At 39.5% G+C, this 19,937-nt stretch overlaps 1 protein-coding gene and 1 pseudogene across 2 annotated transcripts in view; one reads left to right on the top strand and one right to left on the bottom strand.

Moving 5' to 3' along the window:
• Window positions 1-15,799, bottom strand: part of LOC137744736 (uncharacterized) — a 37,320-nt gene extending 21,521 nt beyond the window's left edge. Inside the window, exons 1-5 of one of the 2 annotated variants that reach the window (XR_015954124.1) lie at window positions 15,450-15,799; window positions 14,888-15,065; window positions 14,484-14,581; window positions 13,176-13,427; window positions 12,684-13,077 (exon numbers count right to left, since the gene is read on the bottom strand). Coding sequence is in view for 1 of the 2 variants with exons in the window: in XM_088681249.1 (XP_088537375.1) it covers window positions 14,484-14,581; window positions 14,888-15,065; window positions 15,450-15,671 (498 nt within the window). In the remaining variant the exon portion in view is untranslated. Of the gene's footprint in view, window positions 1-12,683; window positions 13,078-13,175; window positions 13,428-14,483; window positions 14,582-14,887; window positions 15,066-15,449 lie in introns of those variants that run through there. The other variant, XM_088681249.1, reaches the window with a different exon arrangement.
• Window positions 10,639-12,541, top strand: LOC148692126 (uncharacterized; annotated as a pseudogene).
• Window positions 15,800-19,937: the final 4,138 nt, after the last annotated feature.

The raw sequence follows: 19,937 nt of genomic DNA on the forward strand, positions 1-19,937 counted from the left end.
TATAAGTGAAACCATAAGATGGAGGGAAAGGGCCCATGAAATCAATGCCCCAAACATCAAAAATTTCAACATTAAAGACAGGGGTTTGCGGCATTTGGTCCTTGGTACCTATGTTACCCATTCGTTGGCAACGATCACAAGACATACAAAAGGTTCTAGCATCCCTAAATATAGTCGGCCAATAAAAACCACACTCTAGAACCTTGAGGGCAGTGCGTTGTGTGCCAAAATGACCACCACATGCATATGTGTGACAAAAGCTTAGAATTGAGTGAAATTCAGAATCATGCACACATCTACGTACAATTTGATCTGAGCAATACTTCCACAAATAAGGGTCATCCCAAACATAGAAACGTGCATCATTTTTAAGCTTATCACGTTGGTGCTTGTTTAGTTCATTTGGAATTTGTTTAGCCACCAAGTAATTCACTAAATCTGCATACCATGGTTCACTTACCTCAATGGATAGCAGCTGCTCATCGGGAAAAGTTTCAGGGATAGGTACGGCATGTTCATGCTCCTCGTGGATCATTCGGCTTAAATGGTCAGCCACTACATTCTCGCTTCCTTTCTTATCCCGGATTTCAATATCAAATTCTTGAAGAAGAAGAATCCAACGGATAAGCCTCGGCTTTGCTTCCTTTTTCGTGAGCAAGTACCTCAAAGCTGCATGATCAGAATAAACGATTACTTTAGTACCAATTAAATATGAACGGAATTTATCTAAAGCAAAAACCACAGCTAGAAGTTCTTTTTCCGTCGTGGAGTAGTTCAATTGGGCTTCATTGAGAGTCCGAGAGGCATAGTATATGACATGCGGCCGCTTGTCTCTTCTTTGTCCTAGAACAGCTCCTAATGCATAGTCGGATGCATCGCACATGAGCTCGAACGGAAGGCTCCAATCTGGAGGTACAATAATGGGGGCCGAGACTAGCTTCTCCTTGAGTTGGTTAAATGCCGAATTACACTCTTCATCAAACTTGAATGGCACATCTTTTTGAAGCAATCGGCAAAGAGGGTTGGACATCTTGGAGAAGTCCTTGATAAAACGCCTATAGAACCCTGCATGGCCAAGAAACGAACGTACCTCTCTAACCGAATTAGGAGAGGGTAAGTGACGTACAAGGTCTATTTTCGATTTATCTACTGCAATTCCTTTTTCTGAAACAATATGTCCTAAAACTATACCTTGTTTCACCATAAAGTGACATTTCTCCCAATTCAAGACAAGGTTAGTTTCAACACATCGTTTCAAAATTAAGGTCAGATTATCCAAGCAATTATCAAATGAACTCCCAAATACACTGAAATCATCCATGAAAACCTCAATGATCTTTTCAACAAAATCGGAAAATATACTTACCATACACCTTTGGAAAGTGGCCGGTGCGTTGCATAAGCCAAATGGCATGCGACGATAAGCAAATGTTCCAAAGGGACATGTGAATGTGGTCTTCTCTTGATCATCCGGGGCTATCACAATTTGGTTATATCCAGAGTATCCGTTAAGAAAACAGTAAAAAGCATGACCGGCTAACCTTTCGAGCATCTGGTCGATGAATGGCAAAGGAAAGTGATCTTTCCTAGTCATGGCATTTAGCTTCCGGTAATCGATACATACTCGCCATCCAGTCTGAATGCGTGTAGGCACGAGCTCATTCTCATCATTCTTGATAACAGTTACTCCGGACTTCTTGGGAACGACTTGAACTGGAGAGACCCAACGGCTATCGGAGATAGGGTAGATCACTCCGCAATCCAAAAGCTTGATTATTTCCTTCTTCACCACTTCCATCATCGGAGGGTTGAGACGGCGTTGAGCCTCTCGAGTTGGTTTAGCCCCCTCCTCAAGAAGTATACGGTGCATGCATGTGGTAGGGCTTATTCCTTTAATGTCGGCCAAAGTCCACCCTATGGCCGTTTTGTGCTCTCGCAGCACCCTCACAAGCTTCTCCTCCTCCATTGCCGTGAGACTTGATGAAATGATGACGGGCAATGTTTCGCTTTCTCCCAAAAACACATACTTCAAATGGTCCGGCAACGGCTTAAGTTCAAGCGATGGTGCCTGAACAACAGAAGGTAGCATCTTAGTGGAAACTGAATTGGAAAGTGAGAGTGGAACCTTACCATATTGTTGTGGCAATGACTCAAGGGCTGCCACAACCTCAATTATTTCTTCACTAGAACCCATTGCAAAGAATTCCTCCTCCTTGCCGTGGCCTTGCATTGGCCCAAATCCTTCATTTTTGCGCTCTATGGCCTTAGTGATGGTTGTTTCCAGGGCGTCCTCGTTCAATTCTTCAAGGTATACCTGCGCCAAAGAATCGATAACATCAATGGAAAAACAAGAATGGTCATCAACGGGATATCTCATAGTTTCAGAAATATTAAAATCAATCACTTCCCCATCGAATTCCATTGTCAAGGTGCCTTTGTATACATCAATCTTTGTTCGGGCCGTCTTCATGAATGGCCTACCAAGGAGAATCGGCAAAGATGTAGAATGGGCTGAATCCTCCATGTCTAGGACGTAGAAATCAGCTGGAAAAATTAAATGGTTCACCTGCACAAGCACATCTTCCAAAACTCCTTTTGGATACGCGTTAGAACGATCGGCCAATTGTATAATTACACCATCTTGTTTTAATTCACCCAAATTCATAGATGCATAAATAGAATAAGGCATGACATTTATGGATGCACCTAAATCAAGCATGGCATGTTCAAAACGATTATGTCCAATCACACAAGGAATCGTGAAACTACCGGGGTCTTTGCACTTGGTAGGCAGTTTACGTTGCAAAACAGCGGACACATTCTCGCTTACCTTCACTACCTCTTTGTTTGTCCTCCTTCTCTTTGTATTGCATAGGTCCTTGAGGAATTTAGCATACTTTGGAACTTGTTTGATTGCATCGAGAAGCGGTATGTTCACTTGCACCTTCCGGAACGTTTCAAGAATGTCCTTCTCGCTTTCTTCCTTTTTTTCTTGCATGAACCTGCGAGGAAAAGGTACATTGGGCAGATTAGGACGTGAAGTACATGAATTTGAACTTAAATTACCTGATTTGGCCGAGTTAGGGTGATCTGCCTCAGGTTGTGTCTTCTCTTCATCTACTTTCTGGGCAGATTTGGGATTGTTTGGCTCGGTCCCAACTTCTTTTCCACCCCTTAGGGTGATGGCCTTGGCGGATTCGAATCCTCCCTTTGGATTGACTGTGGTTGAGCTAGGAAGCTTTCCTTGCTCTCTAATCTGTCCAAGGAACTCAGAAATCTGCCCTATTTGTTTCTTCATATCCATCATCTCCTTCTCGTTATTTTCTATCCGGTTGTTTTGATTTTGCAACCCCTGCGAAATAGAGGTTAGTAATTGCATAGCTTGATTACTTTCCAAAGACGTACCTGAATGAGATGATGCCGAAGGTTGTTGGGATTGTTGGGGTGCATACGGCTTGGAATAAAAACCAGGGGGGTTTGGCCTAAATCCTCCTTGTTGGGCAGCTTGTTGTGGCTCCCTCCATTTGAAGTTTGGATGGTCCCTCCATCCGGCATTGTAAGTGTTCGAGTATGGGTTGTTTTGATTTTGTCCTTGGAAACCAATTGCATTGGCAGATTCCCAACCACCATTCTCGATTAGTTGAGGGCACTTGTCGGATGGATGCCCTTGAATTGAGCACACGCCACAAACTTGGTGTTCTTGTGCTTTTGGACCAATCACAACCTGAGAAACAAGAGAATTAAGATTAGCAAGTTGTGATTGAATTTCAGAAATAGCACTCACCTCATTTATACTTTGTTGCCGTGGGGCTTCCCTTTGGCCCACTCCTTCATATTGTTGAGCGTTGAGCGCTCGGTTGGCTATGAGAATCTTGGCATCCCTTGGTGTTTTGTCCACCAATGCTCCTCCCGCTGATGCATCAAGCATTTGACGTTCGATAGGAAGGAGGCCCTCATAGAAATATTGAAGGAGAAGTTCCTCCTTCATTTGATGTTGAGGACATGAAGCTACAAGGCCCTTGAAGCGCTCATAATAAGCCGGGAATGTCTCACCATGATTCTGTTGAATACCACTAATTTTCTTCCGTAGGAGAATCACTCTCGAAGTAGGGAAGAATTTCTCCAAGAAAGCACGCTTCATACTCTCCCACGAAGTCACAGTTCCCGGGGCTAGTTCGTAGAGCCAATCTTTGGCCTTGTCCATAAGTGAAAATGGAAAGGCCTTCATCTTCAATATACTCCTATCCACATTGACGGGGGTCATGCTCGAACAAACCACCTCGAACTCCTTCAAGTGTTTGTTGGGGTCTTCCATAGACAAGCCATGGAACTTCGGAATATGGTGTAACAAACTGGATTTGAGTTCAAATTCCTCAGTCTTCCCCTCTGCAGCCGTGGGGTATTGGATACAAAGAGGCAATGCATTATCCAAACCCGAGGCCGAAAGCTCCTTGATGGTTCTATTATCTGCTGCCATGGCTTGTTCTTCTTCAAAAATCTGATCCGTGGGCTTTTCTTCTACACCTACTTCGTCTTCTTCAAGCCCAGGTTGTGGTGGAGGTTGTGGTGGCTCTTGTTGACTCCTCGTTCTCCTCAAAGTGCGTTCAAAATCACCGTCAAAGTCGGAGATGTTCTCTATAATAGGCCGAGAGCTACGAGTCATACACAGTACCTAAAAAAACAAGGAAACAAACAAACTAAGAATCTGAAATAAGAATGCACGAAAAACAAAATATAAAAATAAAGACAAAGGATTAGCAAAGTTGCTAATCCCCGGCAACGGCGCCAAAATTTGATGCGAGATTTTACTTGACACTCAAATTAAACCCTCGTTTGACAATTGTAGTAGAATGGATAAGTGAGGGATCGTTCTAGACCGGGGATTAGGAGGGCTTGCTAAAACCTTCTAAATTGACTTAAAAACATAAAAACTAAATTAAAATACTCTTAACAAGACTACTATGACTCAGAAAGGCTTTGAAAAACTCAAATTGTCTAAAACAATCAAATTGACTCAAATAGAAGCTAGAACTTGATTTAGACGAATTTGCAATTGTTTATGACTCCAAAAGCTTAAAGATACAAAAATAAAACAAATACGAATGATTAAGACTTAACAAAATAGGGGGGGAATTGTGGTTGGACGATATTAAATTAAAAAGACAGAATATAATTAAAGGCAAAATGTAAATATGAATGTGATAAAAATATGGATGATGGAATAGCCAAGGGGTTCTTCTCCACACATGTTACACTTGCAAAACAAAATTGATTCTCAGTTGGTCTTTCGATAAGTTGTGAAACTCAATGCTCCAAGTTAATTAGATCCGCTTAGATTAACTTTCAGATTTCCCTAAATTCGTTGGATTGAATGGAATACGCATTACAACCAAATTATTCTTAATCAAAGTCCCTAACTATGGAATACGCATGATAGAGACATTCAACAAAGATCATTAAGTTCAACGGAAATCATAAACATCGACGAGGCAATCGTTACTATGGAATACGCATGAAACTTATGCCAAGAATTCGTTTAACGCGATTGTTTATAAGCAACCTCCACTACTTGTGAATATAAGTTCATAGCGATTAGGTGAAATTCACTTATATTTTAGCGTCATATTTATGCATGAAAATTAAGCTTGCAATCTCAATGAACATACATAAATAAGTTATCAATCAAACAGTTAAACGAATTGAATCCACAACTTATGAAATTCCAACCAAACGTAATCAATTCAAATTGCAAATATAAACATAGTTTCGAATCACCCCCTAGCTAAAGGGGGTTTAGTTCCTCATAACTTTGAAATCAAAGAAACACCTAAACATTCCAACAACTCAAACGTGAATTGTATGAACGTTTAGGCACTCTTCTCTTCCCTTCTCATACGTACAAAACAAAGAGAATTAAATTTAAACTTTGAAATCAAAGAAACACCTAAACATTCCAACAACTCAAACTTGAATTGTATGAACGTTTAAGCACTCTTTTCTTCCTCGTTGTTGTAGCACAAGGTCTAAGGTGAGCTTAAGGGCTTTAGGTGTATGTGGAATGGAGTAGGGAGTGGTTGGAGATGGAAGAATGAAGAGAAAATATGCAGAAAATGAAGTGGGACTCACGGCAATGCAATGGGTTTGTTGCTTGGTGTTTGTAACTGAAAATGTGTATGGAAGAGTAAGTGAATTTTGAGGAGTGTTGGATGCTTATTTATAGGTGAAATGGGGGAACAAAAGAGGGAATATTGCAGCTAGGAGGGGATGAATGATTATGGGTGCATGTGTTTGGAATAATGAAGGGGGAATGTATGTAATAAAACAACTAGGAAAAGTTATGAAAAGCTGGAAATGGGAGTGGGAACTCACGGCAAAGTGTTTTGGGGATGGTTCTTTGTGGTTGTGATGCATGTGATTACATGTGTTGATTGCTAAGGTGTGTGATGATGAGTGTAAGTGGAATAAAGAATGAATGAAGGCATGTGAATTAGGTGGGAAAGAGGTGGAAATGGAATGTTATGCAATGATAATGTCTTGTAAAGATACTAATAAATAATGCATGTAGGGTTAGGAAATAAAATCATAACTTAAAGGGGGAAGATTAAAGGGTGTTGAAAGGTTTTGCATGGCTTTGAAGTGATTGTGGATTGGGCTAGAGTTTAAGTACATGAAATGGACCCAAATTGCTCCCCCTTGCATGGCAAGGAATGGTGTTTGTGTTAAGCCCAAGGCAAGGTGAATGTAATTGGGTTAGGGCCATTGTTTTGTGTCTTCAAGTGCATACAAGGCCTTCAAATTCGTCCATCCTCTTGGCTCCATGGATAAGCTATCCAATCCATGCCCAAAAATGCTCCAAATGGCCTCAAAATGCACTTTCTTGCTCCCTAGGCCCTTAGAACCTAAAAACACACAAAAGAAGCATAAAGGACTAAAATAACGAGAGAAACATAACGTAAATGCACGAGAACAAGCCATTTAAGTCGCATGAATATGCTCCTATCAATCATCCCCTGATGATCCATCATCTTCACTATGAGAAGCATCTCTCAACTTGAGGTAAGCCTCAAGGTCCTGCTGCTTCAAACATTTTGCTATTAACTCATTCAATGCATCATCCTTGAAAGCTGCCCTGTCAGCAGATCTGCCTGATGAACGCACCTGAGAGGTTGTAAAAGGGGGAGCCTCTTTCCGGGACTGTGGGGCCTCCCCCTTGTCCCACTTTGGTCAGAAATTCTCCTTCAAACTCTTGTCATTTTTCTTCTATGCTCTTTCAGACAGAATTAGCTCTCTTTGAAGTTCAGACATCTCTGTGAGCTTCTGCTTATCGTCTTCATCCTTGTAAAGATCATTGCCAACATCAGATTCATTGTTGTCTCCCACCCCTCCTGCCCGGGATCCGAACCACTATTGTTATAACCACCTTCTTCATGGCTACCCTGTTCATCGTCTATTTCTATTGGGTCCAACCTCTTCTTCAAAGGAACTTGAGGTCCAGAGGGCTTCCTGCTTGCATAGCCACGACCATCGTCAGAAACATCACCTCTAGAGTCACTTCCTCCATCAGAATATGAGCCCTGACGTCTCCTCCTAGATGATGAATGTGAGTGTCGGTTTTTCCCCGATGAACTTGTTCTTCTCGTAGCCTCCAAGAGCAAATTTTCTAATTCTGCCATTATCCGCTGTCCCTTCCGGTATGTTTTGGTGTTTTACTCGCATTCCTGAATAACTTATAAAGTCAGCATTCGAAAAGAAGACAAAATCATCAACATATTATTTCCATCTATTGGTTCAAAATTACTTCAACTTGATAGTAAACACATTAGTTTGTAACAAAAAATTTGAAACCTAAAAATTCTAATCTGCTACTAACAATTTTGCTGACGGCTAATAATTCACAATTTCACACAAAAGAAACACAAGATATATAGAGATGCTCGGCTTCATCCTCTGTGAACCCATCTAAGTCATTCCTCGAAAACAAATTCCTCAAAAACAACATCTCCTTTCAACCCTAACACTGTATATGGAACACCCATTGCTTAAACTCCCTAAATTCCCAGCTCAAAACCGACTCGCAGAATGGCAACAAATCGAAAAATTTCCCCAAAAAAAAAAAAAAAAAAACCTCCTTTCAACCCTAAGACTATACATGGAACACCCACTTCCTTAATTCTCAAAATTTCCAGCTCAAAACCAACCCCAAGACATTGGTAACGAGTTGAAAACCTTCTCGAAACCAATATCCCTTTTCAAACCCTAGGACTGTATTGAACACCCATTGCTCAAATTCCTAAAATTTCCAACTCAAGCAACCAAATCCCAGAATTACAACTTCTAAATTTTAGACAAAATTAATCCTTAGTCTCTGCATATTACAGCAGATCTCGCTCAAAACCCAAAGAGGTATTTAGTATTTACCGATTTTAATTCTTAAAACCAACCTGAAAAAATAAAAATTCTCAGCAAACAATACAAAGAAAGTAGTCAAATATCTGGTGTTCGAACAAACAAGGGGCAACAACAAGAAGAATAAATCAATCACCTGAAAAAATCTAAGTGCTTCGGCGGTCAGATACATCCACATAATCCAACTGTGGCAGACAAAAGCATGAAAGCCGCTGAATTTAAAGAGCTTGCAAAATTTGAAACAGTTCTGCCTGTTTTAGGAAAGTTAATCAGCTCGCTGAGTCGACTCGCCAATATTTTTTGGTTTTTGAGAAACTGCATGGAAACGACATGGCGTTTGGAATTAATATTGTCGATGAGGGGGGTCCGTTTGGACGATTGGACAATAAGCGATTACAGAGCATTAAAGTAATTGATAATAATAGAGCTCAAACTCAGATGTATAAAAGTATTTGAAAATCGATTTTATCACAATTAATTTAGGGGTGTGATATCCACACACCCCATTTTACTTCTCACACATCTTTTTAATTTTCGATCATCGAATCGGATGAATTGAAGAAGATCAACGGACATAAAATACCAAAAGGTGTGTGAAAAGTAAAATAAGATATGTGGAAAGCGTTTGTGTTACATGATTTAGTAAGGCGGGCAAGGATAGGTTGAAACCACAAAGAAAGAAAGGAATATGCTACCTTTAGCTAGTTCTTATAAGTCAACACCTCATTTTTTGTCATGTAACATGATTGATGAAAGGATAATGTATAAAGGCATCTTCTGATTATTAAGACGTCTTAAACTTAATATTGTGTACTTATGGGATAAATTTTATTCTTGTTCTCTAAATCAAATAAAACCGATGTAAACGTAGTTACATAAGTTAGATATTTAGAATGGATATGCGCATTTTATACACCTGAATTCAAATTTTATCCGCAGTTTATATTAGTTTAATCTTATAACTAATTGATTGTATTAAAAAAATTCAAACGTATTCTATTTTTATGGATTCATTATTATAGTGATTTCAACGTGAAAACACAATGTCGGATTTTGACTATCTGACGCCCTCCTCTTCTTTTTAAGTGGACTTGGAACGAGCAATCGACCTCATTTAATGAAATAAGGTTTTGTTATTTGTATTCCATTTTTATTGTCGAGTTTGTAGTAAGTTCGCCATACATTTTCTAAACTCGAACTTAACTCTCTCTTGTTCGTTAAGGGAAGACTGAAATGGAACAAATACAGCACAAGTACATCACCGTACAAGGTCTAAAGCTCCACGTTGCCGACATCGGAACCCATTAGTTGAGGGAGAGTTAGCCCTCGAAAATACGAGTTTAGGACACATTATATGTTGCAAACTTGTAACTTCTTCCTCTTTTCGTTATAATCGTTCAAATGATAATATATCTATGTCTTACATCATGATTAATACGCACCATATTATTGAAGGATGTTTTCTTATCTGTATTTTTAGAGTATCAAAGCAGCCTTGCAAAAACAGTGTGTTAGCATGCACCTTGCTAAAATTTCTTCGCAGTTGGGTCTGGCTAGTGGATCACGTCACTCGTCTGGCCATGCACATAAAGAGTAACACACGCAGATCCCACACAACCTTATGCTCGACCCACCCTAATGCACGCGGTAGTGCTATGTTGTGCGGCGGGTGAGGAAAAACTTCAAAAGGGTAACTGCCCCCATGTCGGCCCTACCTTGCCCACAAATCCCCCTTGCATGTGGAGTTCTTCGGTGCGGATGCCCATGTCAAGTGGCTGTCCGACCAAAGACCCAACGGGTGCACGATGAACAGTGAGTGGGGCCAGAATACAAGAGAGGTGGGCCCGGGTGAGATGTTTTTGTCTTGGACGGAGCTTCTTATTGGATGGTAGCACAAGTCTGATATCATGGCGGGTGACCTATATGCCGGACCCAAAAATTTCTCATTTGGTTGGGCCATGAGTTAATGCCTTTTGTACCGTAGCCCAACCCAAGGTTTGAGTTCATATTTATGTCCCGGCCCAACACCGAAAACCTCAGGTAGTTACAATGTGCGACAAGATTCCTTATCCTATCCAAAACACGTGTCCGAAATCTAACCGGAATCCTTTGTCCATGATATCGACATGTTTCCAATTTGGTCACCTTCTCCATGCAAATCTCCAAACTTTCTGCAAAAACAATCCCTCCATGAGAGCTGAAAAATCACCTCAACAAATCCTCTACCAATGACAACAGTTGCCGCCAAGCTGTTGCCTCAGAGCCTCCACGTCACCACCCACCCGAATCCTTCCTCCCACCAAACCAGCGCCGGGAGCTGCAGGGTTTGCATTCTATCAAACGGCGGAAACCGCCGCGGAAACCCGTTGCATTTCGTCCAACGGAAACCGCCGCAGAAAACCGCCAAAGGCGGCAGCTTCCGCCGAAGCAAGAACGACCCAGTTGCAGAACAATGATGTCAAAGAAACCCATTTGATGAAAGTTCTCAACAGGTCCTGCAAAGCAGGCCAGTACAATGAAGCACTCTACTTTCTTGAGCTAATGGTTAACAAGGGGTACAGGCCTGATGTGGTTCTCTGCACAAAGCTCATCAAAGGGTTCTTCAATTCGAGGAACGTCGAAAAGGCCGTTCGGGTTTTGCAGATTTTGGAGAAGTATGGTGAGCCTGATTTGTTTCCGTACAATGCGTTGATCAGCGGGTTCTGTAAGGCGAATCGGATTGATTCAGCAAACAAGGTACTTGATAGGATGAGGAGTCGGGGATTTTCACCTGATGTTGTTACTTACAATATCATGATTGGGAGTCTTTGTGGCAGGGGGAAGCTAGGATTAGCTTTGAAGGTTTTGGATCAGTTGGTGAAGGATAATTGCAGGCCGACTGTGATTACTTACATGATTTTGATCGAAGCAATGATTCTTGAAGGAGGAATTGATGAAGCCGTGAAGCTTTTGGATGACATGTTATCTAAAGGGCTTAAACCTGACATGAATACTTACAATGCAGTTGTTAGGGGAATGTGTAGAGAAGGGATGCTGGATAGGGCGTTCGACTTAGTTAGGAGCTTAGATTCGAAGGGCTGTTCGCCTAATGTAGTCTCGTACAATATTTTGTTACGAGCGCTTTTGAATAGGGGTAAATGGGAGGAAGGGGAGAAGCTAGTGAGCAATATGTGTTCGAGAGGTTGTGAACTGAATGTGGTGACTTACAGCATTTTGATTAGCACGCTATGTCACGATGGGAAAGTTGAGGATGCTGTGAATGTGTTGAAGATCATGAAGGACAAGGGATTGACGCCGGATGTGTATAGTTATGATCCGCTGGTTTCTGCTTTCTGCAAGAAGGGAGATTGGATTTGGCGATCGAGTTTTTGGATTACATGATATCGGATGGCTGCTTGCCAGATATTGTGAACTACAATACAATCTTGGCTGCTTTGTGTAAGAGTGGAAATGCTGATCAGGCTTTGGAAATCTTTGAGAACCTCGGTGAAGTGGGATGTCCTCCGAATGTGAGCTCTTACAACACAATGTTCAGTGCACTGTGGAATTGCGGAGACAGAGTGAGAGCGCTTCAAATGGTGTCGGAGATGGTAAGCAAAGGAATTGACCCCGATGAGATTACTTACAATTCGCTTATATCATGTTTGTGCAGAGACAGGATGGTGAATGAGGCTATAGGGTTGTTGGTAGACATGGAAAGTGGTGGCTTTCAGCCAACAGTTATCAGTTACAACATTGTTCTTCTCGGGCTGTGCAAAACGCCAAGGATTGTCGATGCCATTGAAGTGCTTGCGGCAATGGTTGAAAAGGGGTGCCGGCCTAATGAAACTACCTACACTCTGTTTTGCTTTGTAGCTACAAAGAGGGGTTAGAGTATCGACAAATTCATGTTTTTCGTTAACGTAGAGAAAGGCAGACATTCAGCGGCAGAACTTCCGGCAAGAAAAAGAAAGAGAAGATACCAAGAACTAAATGGAAATGGCTAATTTGAAGATGAATTTCTTTTGTGTAAAATATATCGTTTGTATCAAGAAAAAAAAGAAAAAAAGATTTCTGGCAAAACGTTCTATCTTACCGAAGTTGTAGATTCTATACAACTTCAACTAAATTAAGCAGGGATGAGCACGGTTTGGTTTAGCCTGCTTCGTTAATATAATTGGTTTTTTACGGGCGAGAGAATGAACCAAAAGAGGAAGAGAGAAAGTGGTGAACATAAAACGAGTAGAGGAAAGAGACATTATCCGTTCGATCATCGTGACATGTTAACTCACTTAGAATATGAAAGTAAGGACATGAAATTGAATCGAGAAGCGTTTAGTTGACACGATTCTTGATTTTCAAATACTAAATGACAAATTTAAGCTGAACTTGAAACATAAAGAATCCAACGACTTGTATTAGGCATTTGTTGTACCGAACCATGTCCCAAACACGCTGAACCACATTTCAATATACTTGATCGAACCTATTTAATTAGTATTTAAAAGGATCCTCCACTAATCCCCGTATAACACACGAAAAAAATGCACGTCGCATACTATCATTCGTTCAAATTATCATCATTAAGCTTCACTGCCCCAATTTCCATATTCACGACGTCGCCCACGAGTCTCTAGCTCACTTGTGCAATATACTCTTCTTCGAAGGCTTTGGTTTCTTGTGAGTGTGGTTCTGCCACAAATGAAATAAAGCAGGAACACTTGGTAAGTACAAATTACCTTTTGGAAAGCCATAAATTTGAAACTACGCTAAACAAATGGAAATGGTACCTTTTGTCTTTCTAGTGCGTCATAGTCTATCCTCTCCCTCCAGTTACTCTTGCGTAGTTTGATTGGCCGATTGCCCACATACTTACCTGGAATTATTGCAGATTAATTATATACAACCATTATCATACAAGTAAAAACATATCAACAACCTCTATGATTCTTAGTACTATCAACGAAGGCCAGGTCAGATGGGTTGGCAAAGCTAACAAATCCAAAGCCCTTGGTTTTTCCAGTCCTCTTATCTCTGACAACCTAGAGATGGTGATAAAGCAGACAGATATAAGTTTTAAGATTTCAATGACAGCCAAAATTCACAAATTCTATGAGAAGTAGATGAATCAAAACGTAGTGAAAAACAGCAAAATCCACGAAAGGTTATAAGAATGCAGGCACAGTCAAAATAAGGAAAACAATTGGATTCTGAGACAACCAACCAAGTATCAAACAAAAATGAGAACATCAAGCAAAGCATCTACATACTAAAGGAAAAAACAAAGTACCCTGTACAGTTTTTATGGTGTTCTAGCTAGGATCCCCATTGCCAAATACCACACTCCAATCACCCCCACACATGTTACACCACCACAGCGGCAATAAAATGTAGGGGTTAAACAGTTTTCAACTCAAGTCGTTAATTCTTTTTATGGTCATGGGTAGAAGGAAAATTTCAAAGTTCTCACAAAGATTTCATTGACCAACAAAAATTATTGTAGAGTACCATCTTTCCAAGCCCCAAAAGCAGGACTGCACACCGACCCCTAAGGTTCATAATAATATCAAAATATTGAACCAGCTTGGAAGCTCAATCGGTTCACTAACCTGACTCCAAATTCGTTCATATTGACCCAACAAGCAATAATTCAAGGTCGCCCGCGAGTCAGGTCAAATTCAACCAACTCAACCTCCAAATGTTGATTCCAGCTGTCCAACCTATATTTAATGGTCAAAACTGATTTTAACTAACTTTGAGATCTCAAAATTAGACAGCAAGTGCTTGAAAAATCACATAAGTTGATGTAGGTTGTCAGTAGGCATCTTACAGTCAAATGTTGTTAGAAGTAAAATGAAAAAATGCATCATGACAACTTTGACCATTCCAATATGCAACTTGTAGCTACTTGTACGGTTACACATCCAACCAAAATATAAACAGCAGATGAGACCTACCTTAGAATGAATAAAACAAAGTGCTTTGTGCTCTTCATATAAAAATCTGAAGATAAAATTTAAGAAGTTCACACCAAGCAAACAATTTATAATAATAAAAGAACTTTAAGGAAAAACAAAGGAGATGAGGCAGACACTTACTCTTGCCATGTTAAAGGATGGAAATCGTGAAAATGCTTTTGAAAGAACATCATCATTCACCTCATTACCAAGATCGCCACAAAAAAGTCGATAATCATCTGCAAAAGCCAAAACCCAACAGAATTGTAAGGCATTAGTATGCATTCAATTGAAGAACAGTCAGGTAAAACAAAAATGCCATTGTTGTGAGAGAATAACTTGCTCAGAATCCAAAAAACTAAAATTACAACTGAATCCCATGAAGAGTAGGAATTTAACAAGGTCCCACAGTTCTAGTGTATGAGTGAACTAAGTAGCCAAAAGGGAAACCTTCAAAGAAGATAAACTGAAACGGGACACAATCATGAAATTGAATTATAACAAATATTATATAAAAGAGCATTTAATTATGAAACCACACATACTTTCTGGCCATTCTGCAAGAGTTGGGTCCTCCCAAGCCTGCCCGGCAGCTTTACGAGGGATAGCTTTCTTCTTAGCTTCCGCTTTGTGCTCAATTTCGCTGTTTGCAAGAGCAGCCTTCACACTCTCGAGAGCCTCAGGTGTAATCGTCTGCGCATCCCTTTGAAACAACTGCTGAGCCTGTTCATTTACACTAAAACAAATTATACACATGAAACTTACACACCAAACAACTTCCCCTAAATTAGCAGAAAATGATACGTAGCTCCATTACTTATTTCAAAACTGAAAATCTCAAAAAGCCTTCTCTACATTTTCAAATTGTGGTAGTTCCTCAAACAAGAATCCCAAAAATTATAGCTCTTTAAAAGCAAAAATAACATGAATTCGTTTCCACAAAAATTACACTTTTCACTAAAGCATACGAATTTCCGATACGAAGCAAAACGCCATTCCATTTATTCTCAATTATTCAAGAAATCAAAGACATCAATTATCAAACACTAAGCGTATGAGTATGCATATAAGTGTAAATGTACATAAAGACGCGTCCCGAAAACAGACCTGCTGATACTGCTGAGGAAGAGAGTAGACACCGGCGACCGGAGCCGGGGCCGGGTAGACGGACGGAGCGGGTGGCGCTGCAACGGCGTAAGGCGCGGGGTACTGGGGTTGCTGGAGGTGGAAGGGCATGGGGAAGTAGGACGATGACGAAGAGGCGTTCGCGTATGTGAATTGGGAAGAGGTCAACGGAGGAGCTGCGGACGAAGACGGTGGGTTCGCCATGGCCGATATCGGAATAAAGGTAAAGCTAGGGTTTTGAATGGTACGAATTGGGGGCAATCGGGATCGTAATTTCAGAGATTTCTTGAGCTTTGCGGTTTGCTTTTAACGGTATTTCTCACTCCGATTTTCACGGAAAAAAATGATTTTATGAGACCAATTAAAAAGACCAAAAGGCCCAACAGAAACCCCGTACAAAACAAAAGGAGAGACCCATTCAACAAAAGAGCAGGTGGGCCAATAGGCCCGCTATTACCCTTGGACTCGTTTAGAAATGTTTTTTCCAATAGGCCCGCTATTACCCTTGGACTCGTTTATAAATGTTTTTTCAAAAAACAATAATACTTAGAAATATTCAACGAAAAGTTTTCAGTACTGTTTACTTTAACGAAAAACCACATTGTTATACTAAAAAGTTAATCTGGGACTATTCACTTTACCATTTATTTTGTCCTTATCGTTAAAACTCAAAGTTTTCAAGTCATTTTCATTAATTTTTCTTAAGCTTAAGCGTTGTTAGTTTTAGAGGCATGTCTAAATTTTTAATAAAAATACAAGTGTTTTTACAATCCAAAAACACTTTCAAACCTTTTGTGGTAAATATATTTAGAAGCTTTTTGGTTTCATGGAGTTGTTTTAAGCTATTTTGAAAGCATTCCCAAATATGCTTGTGGTTGTCTAGAAACACTTTGTTACTAGTCTCATGATCTAGTGATATTTCCTTCCACTTTGTAAGAGGACGACTCAAATATAGATGTGAGTCTGATACCTAGCTAGCTTATTGTGTGACTCAACGTAAATATGAGTCTGATACCTAGTTGGCCTTGTAAGAGGATGACTCAAACATAAATAGTGTCAATAACATCTAATTGGGTCTCCGTATGCATAACCACTAAATGAATATTTCATATTCATCGCCATGTGTTAATCACGTTATGTAACAACAGTGAGACACTCGTTTTTACGCAACTGAGTGCTTGAAAGTTATTCTGACTCATTGGAGTGGTCAACTTTTTTTTTATGGTCAACTAATCACCAATGAATGAATAATAGTACTATATCTATGTGTCGTAAACAGAAAGAAACCATTTTTCTTATGAACAATGTCTTTTGTCTTACTTTGAGGGGCATAAGGTCACGAGGTTGGAATTTTGTTTTTCATGTATGTGGAATACAAGCCATTGTATAACGTGTCATCATAATATTAAGTAATTATAAAATACATTTTTAATGTTTTTAATCGTATTGTAATCAGTGACAGAGTTACGATTTTATGGATACATAGACCTCTCACATGCTAGGTAATTTAAATTCAAAACATGATAGATTGAGTAATTTGCATAAAAATTGAAAGACCACAAATTCAACCGAGAGAGTTAAAAACATTATACAAACCCAGAAACCCGAATATGATGTTAGGAGTGAACAAGAATTTTTTTAAGTATAAGTTAGAATAACGAGGGGAAGTGAAGGTTGTGTTGGAAATGTGCCCTAAAACCAATCATATGATGATACTTTACGGACATTTCAAACTAATGTAGTTTAAATGTAAAGGGCAAAGATTATTGTTTGAGCCGTCTCATATAAATGTTATATGCTTAAACGATAAGTCCAAGGAATATGTGATTGGAAGAATGCGATCTAAAGAAGTTAGATTCATGAGACCATTCTTTCGTTGACACATCCTAAACGTTCCTGATCATAGGATTGTCAATTGGGCATTGACAGTCCGTTAAGATCAGTACGTGCTATGTCTTCTCTCAGGGAGAGTGACTAGTCTCGAGTCATTGGTGTGTGTGACATCAAGACAAGTACGTAGATGCTCAATAGAGAATGAGTTCACTGAACACGATCAACGAAGAGTTCTCATATTCATGTCACATGAGAACTCATGGTTGGGATAATGCAAATTAGTCTTTTGACCTGAGGCATCACAGTTGTCTTGTGGTTAGGTCCTTAATCTTTGATTATGTCAAAGTCACTCCATCAGGAGGGTGTCCACGGCATCGTTGGGGTTAAGCCACTTAGCCATGGAGGCAAGTGAATGCGCAACAAGGGATCTCTAACCTTCAAACTGTTTGAGGGAGAATACTCTATGATATGATTTAGAATCTCTGGCCAGAGTATGAATGAGATGTTGGAATGCGTTCCAGATCACATTCAAGGTAATCATATAAGCACAAGACTCACATTGGATAGTAGACATGAATAAACTATCAAACCAAACAATGTGGTCAAGAGTATTGTATTAGAGAAAGACCGTATTGCATTTGTAATCCTAAAACTGAATAGGTTCTCCACCTCTTCTGATTAGCTTGGGTAACCATGACATGCTGCTAGGCGTCAACCATGGTTTGTGGAAGCCCTAAAAGTGTATTATCACTAACGGGAGAATTGAAAGTAAGTTCCAATTCACAATCGATTTGAAAGAGTTTGAATCGCCCACTGCCTCGCTAAAAGGAACCTAATGGATCGTACACCGTGTAAGGTAAAGATTGAAGATTCAACGGAGATGAGTAAGAATAATTAAATGGTTTAATTATTTATGGCAATGATTAATTAATATGTTAATTAATCAAACGAATAAGTTCGTTAAAGACCTCGGGATAGTTTTGGACCTTAAGGCCCAATGGGCTTCGAACGTCAAGTCCATTGACTTAAGTTGTATGACAACTTAATGAATAATGATTCACAAATGCCCAAATAGCCCAATAAATCCCCTTAAATTCGGCCATTTAGAGGAGGGTAGTGAACTTGGCTTAATTGCAAGTTTGCCACTCCATTGTGAGGTGGTATAAAGACATCTTTATAGCCATTTCATCCTTAGGGTTTTTCTAAGGAGTAAAGATGAGAACAAACTCTCTTTTCTCTCCAAAATGGCCGGCCAATCTAGAGGGGAACATCTAGCAATCTTACTTCCTCTAGATCACTCATTTCTTCTTCAATCTTGCCTTGGTGTGGAGACTTAGAGGTTCTCAATTTTGGGAACTTGGAGAAACCTTTTCATTCATCCAAATCCATGGATCTAAGATGCAAGGAATGAAGGCCCTCTCTTTGGGTGATTAGCCTTTGCTTATGCAAAGAGGAATCTACAAAGGTATTGATTTCTCAACTCACTTTGTTTTTGAGTTGAGTCTTGGTTCACCTATCTACTAGGCTTTGAAGTTCATGGGTTAAGTTTTGTTTTTGAGTGCATATAAACATGATTCCGCCTTTTAATTGTTAATTGTATGTTGTTGATGTTGCTCAAATGAACTTGTATTTAACAAATTTTCCTTCAGGTTGCATTGCAATAAGAGGAATGGAGAGAAAAATGAGGTTTGGCCTAGAACGGAAAAGAGTTTGGAGTAAGTATATACTTGAATTATAAATAGTGATATACGGTAGAAGTATCTGTTAGAGTACCCAAAAAAAAAAAAAAAAAAACAAGATGAGTCATAAACCATTATGATCCTTTAGTGAATCTATCTATATTATGATATATTATGTGTCGTCTTCTGCTCCACGTACATGAGAAAATCTTTCCACGAGATTGTTATTGGTATTCAAAGACATTTTCCTATAAAAAAAAAGCCATAAAACTTCTTATACGTTAAAATATAAAGTCCCTTGCACTCGTGAGTTCTTCGTGTGCAGACTGTATCAAACGTGGAAGACGGCTATGTTGAATAAAATATTTATCTTGTTTTAAATATTTACTCCAATTAAAGTGAGAAATAAAAGGGATCAACCATTAGGACCAATCAATCACGTGTTTTATAGGGAAACCAGGATTGTCTATCCTCTCACTTCTGGTGCTCTCCTGTTTTGTGTGGTCATGTAGTCACGATTAAGCCACGTCAACATTTTATGTTGTTTTTTTTATAGAGATAATAAGATAAAAATGAATAGTAATATAAAACGTTGACGTGACTTAACCGTGACCACACAAACAGGAGGGCACCAAAAATGGGAGGGCAGACAATCCTTGTCCTTTACAGGGTCTCCAATTATAAACGTTTCAATTGACGTGTCTTGATGCTTATTCGTTTTTTATATATATTTTCTTGGTAATTTTGAGTGTTTGAAATCGTTAAGGGATTCGTCTTTAACAACTAGTTAACATACATTAAAAATAATAACTATGACTAGTTTGAAAGTGTTTTTAAAATGACTTAAAGCGTTTTTGGTGAAAATATTTTGAAACAAAACTTTAGTAAAAATGCAAGTGAATAATAATGTAAAAGCAACACTTCAAGTGTTTTTAGAACCAAACAACATGTTCTCTAA

Source organism: Pyrus communis, chromosome 12 (assembly GCF_041283825.1).
Source record: "Pyrus communis isolate YQ-2024b chromosome 12, ASM4128382v1, whole genome shotgun sequence".
In the NCBI taxonomy this organism is placed as follows: domain Eukaryota; kingdom Viridiplantae; phylum Streptophyta; class Magnoliopsida; order Rosales; family Rosaceae; genus Pyrus; species Pyrus communis.